Source organism: Salvelinus sp. IW2-2015, linkage group LG3, assembly GCF_002910315.2.
Source record: "Salvelinus sp. IW2-2015 linkage group LG3, ASM291031v2, whole genome shotgun sequence".
NCBI classification, from domain to species: domain Eukaryota; kingdom Metazoa; phylum Chordata; class Actinopteri; order Salmoniformes; family Salmonidae; genus Salvelinus; species Salvelinus sp. IW2-2015.
Window position 1 is genome coordinate 670,331 of NC_036840.1, and position 10,311 is coordinate 680,641.

Here is a 10,311-nt window from a genome sequence, read left to right on the forward strand (position 1 = left end):
ACGGTATCTGCACCAAATAGATTCTGAATGCTAAATATAGTCTCCCAATTCATGGACCGAAGATATCTCCTTCTCTCAGGTGCTGTTAAATGGTAACCCGTTGTCCCGGCTGGACTGAGTGCATCCCTCTCAAACATTGGTCATTCCCATCCTCCATCTGCGACACACACACATACAACAATCAGGGTTCATTAAAGCCCCTTCCGCTAAATTAAACACATTTGCACAATGAAGGCGTCGTTTGAAAAGGACAACCGTCCATCAGGGGGGAGGGGCAGGGGAGAGGGGCATACCTTGGAGGGCCATTTAACTAGTGTGTTCCACCAGTGAGGTGGGGGCGAGGAAGGCTCTGTGCGAACCAAGCCTGGAATATTGTCCATATGTATGGTAACATCCATGCCATGAGATTCCTCCTATTCCATCGTCTTGACACCTCACACCATGTGTCAGTTAGTGTTTGTCACGTTTAACTTGTGTCTGAATAGAAAAAAGGGACAAAAAAATAGGACAGGCCACAGAAAACCACAGTAGAGGGCAGCATTTCCAAAGGAATCAGAATTCCAGTAGAAGTATTCACCTCTTGTTAACCTAGGGAAAAGAGTTTAGTTCGATAAACTTTGATTCCTGGCTATTTTTAGCAGTGCTGAGTATCGTTTCTATAATAGCCACCACAATGTGACTGAAATTGGTTAACAGTTTAATCATCCATTCATTTAATTGAGTCATCTCCACCCCTTCTCTCCACATCTGGCCCAGTCCAGGGTATTTCAGGCAGTGAAACTGGTAGACTGGTAGCTGTGGGAGTGAAACTGAGATTTACATACACAGGGCTGGGTGGTTCTGCTTGTCCCAGAATAGAGCAGAACTGTCACCAGATGTTCACTCTATTCCCAGAGGGTTGGAGGTAGAGAAGACTCTATCTTGAGATGTTATACATTTGTACACATAATATTAAAAGTATTGCAATTAAGCAAAATACAGGAATGATCACATTGGTGAGAGTCCGACATATCGATCAAATGTTCAATAGCATTAGACTAAGTCTATAAATCAAACATGTTAACTGTTCCAGGAAAGATGAATTAGATGTACCATCTACTACATGCGGCTAGACCTCTCCTGTTAACATTGTAGTACCTAGACCTCTCCTGTTAACATTGTAGTACCTAGACCTCTCCTGTTAATCTGTTAACATTGTAGTATCTAGACCTCTCCTGTTAATTTGGGCTGAGATCCCGCTAACGGGATCGATATGACAACAGCCAGTGAAAGTGCAGGGCGCCAAATTCAAACAACAGAAAATTCCTCGAACATACAAGTATTTTACACCATTTTAAGATACACTTCTTGTTAATCCCACCACAGTGTCCGATTTCAAATAGGCTTTACGGCGAAAGCTCCACAAACGATTATGTTAGGTAAGCACCTAGTGACAGAAAAACCCAGCCATTTTTCCAGCCGAAAAGAGGAGTCACAAAAAGCAGAAATAGAGATAAATTAATCACTAACCTTTGATGATCTTCATCAGATGACACTCATAGGACTTCCTGTTACACAGTACATGTATATTTTGTTTGAAGTTCATATTTATATTAAAAAATCTCAGTATACATTGGCGTGTTATGTTCAGTAGTTCCAAAAACATCCGGTGATTTTGCAGAGAGCCACATCAATTTACAGAAATAGTCATCATAAATGTTGATGAAAATACAAGTGTTATGCATGGAACTTTCGATAAACTTCTCCTAATGCAACCGCTGTGTTAGATTTCAAAAAAGTTTTACCGAAAAAGCACACCATGCAATAATCTGATCTGTGCTCAGAGACCAAAACAAGCCAACCAGATATCCGCCACGTGTAGTCAACAGAAGTCAGAAATAGCATTATAAATATTCACTTACCTTTGATGATCTTCATCAGAATGCACTCCCAGGAATCCCAGTTCCACAATAAATGTTTGATTTGTTCGATAAAGTTAATTATTTATGTCCAAATACCTCATTTTTGTTAGCGCGTTTAGCACAGTAATCCAAATTCATGACACGCGAGCAGACAAAGTCAAAAAGTTCCGTTACAGTCCGTAGAAACATGTCAAACGAAGTATAGAATCAATCTTTAGGATGTTTTTAACATAAATCTTCAATAATGTTCCACCGGAGAATTCCTTTGTCTTTAGAAATGCAATGGAAAGCAAGCTAACTTTCACGTGGTCAGCTAATGGCACTCTGACAGACCTCTGACTCAATCCCCTCTCATTCCCCCCTCCTTCACAGTAGAAGCATCAAACAAGGTTCTAAAGGCTCTTGACATCTAGTGGAAGCCTTATGATGTGCAATATGACCCCATAGACACTGTGTATTCGATAGGAAAAGAGTTGAAAAACTACAAACCTCAGATTTCCCCACTTCATGGTTGGATTTTTTCTCAGGTTTTTGCCTGCCATATGAGTTCTGTTATACTCACAGTACTCAGTATATACTCATTCAAACAGTTTTAGAAACTTCAGAGTGTTTTCTATCCAAATATACAAATAATATGCATATCTTAGCTTCTGGGACTGAGTAGCAGGCAGTTTACTCTGGGCACCTCTGGGCACCTTATTTATCCAAGCTACTCAATACTGCCCCCAGCCATAAGAAGTTAAATCATTAAAAAAGTTAAGTTGAAAAATCCTCATTTTCAAGGCAAAACGTATAGAGATACTGAAACACGACATCAAAAGGTGAATAAAATAGTTAATTTTGTTCTTTACTTACTTCCAACATCAAGTCTGGTACCGCTACTAAAAGTCTACCACAGTGATACGATCCCTATTACTGCTGGTACAAAAACCTCTCTGTTTTGTGTTGCTGCAGCTGTTACAGTGGAGATCACTCATACAGAATCATAATCAACACATACACTTTAACATCTTCCAGGTAGAACAAACACTTCATAATAACATTTCTAGATAATACAAATATGAATTGTGTCTTAAATCCAGATATTAGTATTTTTCCTTCCTCTGTGTATCAGGTTCTCCTAGTCTGGAGGTACAGTCCAGCATTAGATCAGTGTTGCTAGTATTCCTCCATATTGTCCATATAAAAGACAACAGCAGCAGTAGTGATAGTGATCCATGTTGTATATTCCTTTATTAAACATGTTGATCTCACATTTAACAGTGGTGGTAAAGTCACAGAGGACAGACAACACTACCAGAGGAATCCTACCAGCTTTAGTTTAGAGAAGTGTTCACTAACTGATTAGAGGAACTTACATCAGAGACCAAGCATGAGTGAACAGACAGTTCATTATATCTGATCATCATCAGAATAACAATATAATGGTGGTGTGACAAAAGTTACCATACATTAGTTATCAGATAAAACAGTTGCTGTTTGATGTTGTAAAAGGGGCAGCAGGTAGCTAGCGGTTAGAGCGTTGGGCCAGTAACTGAAAGGTTACTAGTTTGAATATCCGGGCCGACAAGGTGAAAAATATGCTGATGTGACCTTGAGCAAAGCACTTAACCCTAATTGCTCCAGGGTCGCCGTTGGCAATGGCAGACCCTGGCCTTGACCCCACTCTCCGAGGTTCTCTCAGGGGGAGTTGGGATATGCAAAAAAAAAAAAAACTTTTCCAATTCACACGTGGGCATAAAACTGTATGAAATAAGACAAATTTAAGTACCCACCTAATTATTATAAAATAAATCTCAAAATTTTTCTGATGGGAGCCTACTTGGAACCTGAAATAGATTTGTAACATTAATTTGCATAATTCATCTGCTCCGCTGCTCTAACAGCATTTATATCCCTGTGAGTTTAACACTTCATGACTGAGAGCTGTTCTTCATGACAACAGAACCCACAACAACCATGACTTTAATCACCATCTTCATCTGGACACTTGCTTTCTGCATAGAAGGTTAACATTTTCAGAATTTATTGTTGAAAATGAATTAAATCTACAGTGTTTACATGTACAGTATATCAATGTTAATATTTGTATTCAGAACTATTCATTACTATATGTAACATTTCATTCCTATAAAAGTTTTTACAATATTTTTCAGAATCCAGAGGACAGTACGTTGTGACACAGACTCCGGCAGTGAAAGCTGTTGTCCCAGAACAGACAGTCTCTCTGAACTGTAAAACCAGCAGTAATGTTTACAACAATGACATTTTAGCCTGGTACCAACAGAAACCTGGAGGAGCTCCTAAACTCCTTATTTACCGTGCTACAACACTTCAGTCTGGGACTCCATCTAGATTCAGTGGTAGTGGATCTGGGACTGACTTCACTCTACTACAGATACTACTACTACTACTCTATAACATTAGGAGAGGAGAGGGTCAGTTACTACTACTACTCTATAACATTAGGAGAGGGGGGGTCAGTTACTACTACTAACTACTACTACTACTATATAACATTAGGAGAGGAGCGGGTCAGTTACATTACTACTCTATAACATGAGAGAGAGAGGTCAGTTACTATTACTACTCTATAACTTAGGAGAGAGAGGATCAGTTACTACTACTCTACTAATAACATTAGGAGAGGAAAGGGTCAGTTACTATTACTACTCCTATAACATTAGGAGAGGAGAGGGTCAGTTACTATTACTACTCTAAACATTAGGAGAGGAGAGGTCAGTTACTATTACTACTCTATAACATTAGGAGAGGAGAGGGTCAGTTACTACTACTACTACATAAACATTAGGAGAGGAGAGGGTCAGTTAGTATTACTACTCTGTAACATTAGGAGAGGAGAGGATCATTACTACTACTACTACTATATAACATTAGGAGAGGGTCAGTTACTATTACTACTCTATAACATTAGGAAGAGTCAGTTACTACTACTACTATAAACATTAGGAGAGGAGAGGATCAGTATACTACTACTCTATAACATTAGGAGAGAGGAGGTCAGTTACTACTACTACTCTATAACATTAGGAGAGGAGAGGGTCAGTTACTACTACTACTCTATAACATTAGAGAGGAGAGGGTCAGTTACTACTACTACATATATAACATTAGGAGAGGAGAGTGTCAGTTACTACTACTACTCTATAACATTAGGAGAGGAGAGGGTCAGTTACTACTACTACTCTATAACATTAGAGGGAGAGTGTCAGTTACTACACTACTATATAACATTAGGAGAGGAGAGGGTCAGTTAGTATTACTACTCTATAACATTAGGAGAGCGTCAGTTACTACTACTACTCTATACATTGAGAGGAGGTGTCAGTTACTACTACTACTCTATAACATTAGGAGAGGAGAGGGTCAGTTACTATACTACTACTACTCTATAACATTAGGAGAGGAGAGGTCAGTTACTACTACTACTACTCTATAACATTAGGAGAGGAGAGTGGCAGTTACTACTACTACTACTCATAACATTAGGAGAGGAGAGGGTCAGTTACTACCACTACTCTATAACATTAGGAGAGGAGAGGTCAGTACTATTCTACTACTATATAACATTAGGAGAGGAGAGGTGCATTATATACTACTCTATAACATTAGGAGAGGGTCAGTTACTACTACTACTCTATAACATGAGAGGAGTGTTCAGTTACTACTACTACTACCTATAACATTAGGAGAGAGAGTCAGTTACTACTACTACTACTACTCTATAACATTATGAGAGGAGAGGGTCAGTTACTACTACTACTCTATAACATTACGAGAGGAGATGGTCAGTTACTACTACTACTACTCTATAACATTAGGAGAGGAGGGAAGAGAAGAGACACTGTGTTATCAGTGAACAAAACCATTTCAGATCAACAATACACACTGAATAAACAATTTGCTACGGTACAGAAAACAACTGAGAATAATGATAAACAATCTATAAAGATAAAGGAAAACGAAAAAACTCTGGATTAGTTTTTAGACCAATCAATCCACCAGATAAATGTATGTTACATTCATGCTCTACAGTTTAGCACATCAAGTGCAACAAAACACTAGGAGCGGGTTTCATGGACACAGATGAAGCCGTGTCCTAGACTAAAAATCACTTTGATACAATCTGCATACAGTATCATTTAATATTCACAATTTTAAATAAGACATGAATTCTCCATCTTCATTTTGTCAAAGCTACTCTGAGATACAATCCCAAAATGACCTCAAAATACTATTTAAAACTATAGATGAGGTTTACCTTCAAACTGCCAGTGTTAACATCTACTATGAATGCAATACAAAGTGTTGGTTTTATTATAGGAATAGGGGTAGCTTCATCTCAACAGAACAATGAGCTGACATTCAAAACTGATATCAAAATGTGCTCTTTTTGTCACACACTGATCTGTTTCACCTGTCTTTGTGATTGTCTCCACCCCCCACCAGGGGTTGCCCATCTTCACCATTATCCCCTGTGTATTTATACCTGTGTTCTCTGTTTGTCTGTTGCCAGTTCGTCTTGTTTGTCAAATCAAACAGCGTTTTTGTCTCTCAGCTCCTGCTTTTCCCAGTCTCTCTTTTTCTCGCCCTCCTGGTTTTGACCCTTGCCTGTCCTGACTCTGAGCCCGCCTGCCTGACCACTCTGCCTGCCCCTGACCCTGAGCCTGCCTGCCGACCTGTACCTTTGCCCCACCTCCGGATTATTGACCTCTGCTTACCCTGACCCTGCCTGCCGACCTGTACCTTTGCCCCACCTCCGGAATTTTGACCTCTGCCTACCCTGAGCCTGCCTGTCGACCTGTACCTTTGCCCCACCTCCGGATTATTGACCTCTGCCCACCCTGACCCTGAGCCTGCCTGCCGACCTGTACCTTGGCCCAACCTCTGGATTATTGACCTCTGCCTACCCTGACACTGAGCCTGTCTGCCATCTGGTACCGTTGCCCCACCTCTGGTTTACTGACCCCTAACTGCCCTGACCTGTCTATTGCCTGCCCCTGTTGGATTATTAAACCATTGTTAATTCGACGTTGTCTGCATCTGGGTCGTACCTTCATACCTGATACTTCTTAATCACATGTTAGAATGCTTATGGTTTTATTGTCAAATGAACATGGTGGTATGTGAACAATTCTCTCACTCTGAGCTCTAAACATCTACCATTCTGTCCACAAAAATCTCTAAAAATATATAGTCTAAAAGTCTTTCCTCTGGAGAAGATGATAACATCTCAAAACATGTTTAATAACATGATTCAACTGTGTTTAATGAGTGAAAAAATACAAACATGGACTTTCTTCTCAGCACCAGTTTTGTGCCACCTCCAAAAGTCCACCACAGTGATCCATTCTGGTGATGTCTCTGTACAAAAACCTCCTTCACACAAGATTGAGAACCTTCATACACAGTGCACTCTCAGTACCACCCGGATACTACTCAAATACTAGTATAATACAGTAGAGACTGATAGTACTGAAATACTAGTATAATACAATAGCGACTAATAGTACTGGGTTATGAGTATAGTAAGGGAATTCTGCCCTATGTGCACACAAGTGACCATAAGAAAACGTATTTGATCAGAGGTTAGTTTTTTTAATAATGATTGCAAGCCCTTAACTTTAATACCATATAAGCTAATAATTAAAAGTTGCTAATACAAAGATGTCTCTGCTAGGCAGAGTTCAGCTTATTGTTATTTGTAGTTAGTTTCCTATTCCTTCTTCCTCCTATTGCTGTCACGCCCTGACCTTAGAGAGCCGTTTTATTTCTCTATTTAGTTAGGTCAGGGTGTGATGTGGTGTGGGTATTCTTTGTTTTGTATTTCTTTGTGTTTGGCCGAGTGTGTTTCCCAATCAGATGCAGCTGTCTATCGTTGTCTCTGATTGGGAATCATACTTAGGTAGCTTTTTTCCCCACCTATGTTGTGGGATCTTATTTTTGTACAGCTCTTGTAGCCTACGGAACAGTACGTTCGTTTTGGTTTCACTTTGTTAATTTGTTGCTGGTTCTCATTTAAATAAATGTGATGACCACAAATTACGCTGCGCCTTGGTCTCCTTCAAACAACGAACGTTACAATTGCTATCATGTGCCAGCAGAAGTAAGACTGGAACATAGAATCAACAGGAACTGAAAGTATAGTTTCAACACACAGACATCTGACTTTTGTACAGTTGACCTCTTCATGCACTTACAAAGTCTCTACCACTGATTCTTAATCTCAAACTAAAGAAAATCATGAATTGTGCAGTATAAGGTATTGAAAACATAATCAAATAATCTCTGTTTAATTATAACTTCCTAGCCTGGTACCACCAGAAACCTGGAGGAGCTCCTAAACTCCTGATATACTGGGCTACAACACTTCAGTCTGGGACTCCATCTAGATTCAGTGGCAGTGGATCTCATAGTGACTTCACTCTGACCATCAGTGGAGTCCAGGTTGAAGATGCAGGAGATTACTACTGTCAGAGTTACAACTACATCAATCGTAAAGATGTGTTCACACAGTGATACAGAGCCGTACAAAAACATCCCTCAGTCAGACTGCACACTTATATCAGTTAGCAGGATGGCCATTCTTAACTGTGAAGTCACAGACTCACTGGTACATTTGTCTATGAGGGCATCTTAAGGCAGCTGACAATATATTTAACCTGTCTGGGAACTGGTTAACCTGACTGGGAACCGCTTCCGCTTGCGGAACCCCTCGCCAACAGCCAATGAAATTGCAGGGCTCCAAATACAATTAAACAGAAATCTCATAAATTAAATTTCTCAAACATACAGTGGGGAGAACAAGTATTTGATACACTGCCGATTTTGCAGGTTTTCCTACTTACAAAGCATGTAGAGGTCTGTAATTTTTATCATAGGTACACTTCAACTGTGAGAGACTGAATCTAAAACAAAAATCCAGAAAATCACATTGTATGATTTTTAAGTAATTAATTAGCATTTTATTGCATGACATAAGTATTTGATACATCAGAAAAGCAGAACTTAATATTTGGTACAGAAACCTTTTGTCTTGCAATTACAGAATCATAGGTTCCTGTATTCTTGACCAGTTTGCACACACTGCAGCAGGATTTTGCCCACTCCTCCATACAGACCTTCTCCAGATCCTTCAGGTTTCGGGGCTGTCGCTGGGCAATACGGACTTTCAGCTCCCTCCAAAGATTTTCTATTGGTTCAGTCTGGAGACTGGCTAGCCACTCCAGACTTAGATGCTTCTTACGAGCCACTCCTTAGTTGCCCTGGCTGTGTGTTTCGGGTCGTTGTCATGCTGGAAGACCCAGCACGACCCATCTTCAATGCTCTTACTGAGGAAGGAGGTTGTTGGCCAAGATCTCGCGATACATGCCCCATCCATCCCCAAAGAATGATGTTTCCACCTCCATGCTCACGTTGGATGTGTTCTTGGGTCGTACTCATCCTCTTTTCCTCCAAACACGGCGAGTGATTTAGACCAAAAAGCTCTATTTTTGTCTCATCAGACCACATGACCTTCTCCCATTCCTCCTCTGGATCATCCAGATGGTCATTGGCAAACTTCAGACGGGCCTGGACATGCGCTGGCTTGAGCAGGAGAACTTGCGTGCGCTGCAGGATTTTAATCCATGACGGCGTAGTGTGTTACTAATGGTTTCTTTGAACTGTGTCCCAGCTCTCTTCAGGTCATTGACCATCCTGCCGTGTAGTTCTGGGCTGATACCCACCTTCCTCATATCATTGATGCCCCACGAGTGAATCTTGCATGATCACCAGACCGAGGGTGATTGACCGTCATCTTGAACTTCTTCCATTTTCTAATAATTCGCCAACAGTTGTTGCCTTCTCACCAAGCTGCTTGCCTATTCCTGTAGCCCATCCCAGCTTTGTGCAGGTCTACAATTTTATCCCTGATTCCTTACACAGCTCTCTGGTCTTGGCCATTGTGGAGAGGTTGGAGTCTGTTGATTGAATGTGTTGACAGGTGTCTTTTATACAGTAACGAGTTCAAACAGGTGCAGTTAATACAGGTAATGAGTGGAGAACAGAGGGCTTCTTAAAGAAAAACTAACAGGTCTGTGAGAGCCGGAATTCTTACTGTTGGTAGGTGATCAAATACTTATTTCATGCAATAAAATGCAAATTAATTACTTAAAAATCATACAATGTGATTTTCTGGATTTTTGTTTTAGATTCCGTCTCTCACAGTTGAAGTGTACCTATTATAAAAATTACAGACCTCTACATGCTTTGTAAGTAGGAAAACCTGCAAAATCGGCAGTGTATCAAATACTTGTTCTCCCCACTGTACAAGTATCAGCCACCATTTTAAAGATACAATTCTCGTTAATCCAGCCACAGTGTCTGATTTAAAAAATGCTTTAGAGCA

General features: G+C 40.2%; 1 gene segment (V, D, J or C); it reads left to right on the top strand.

Annotated features, from left to right (window-relative positions):
* The first annotated feature begins 3,721 nt into the window (after positions 1-3,721).
* On the top strand, positions 3,722-8,441 carry LOC111981729 (Ig kappa chain V region K29-213-like). The segment is given in 4 exon segments: positions 3,722-3,909; positions 4,058-4,238; position 4,339; positions 8,298-8,441. Coding segments are annotated over 4 exon segments (399 nt in total).
* Positions 8,442-10,311: the final 1,870 nt, after the last annotated feature.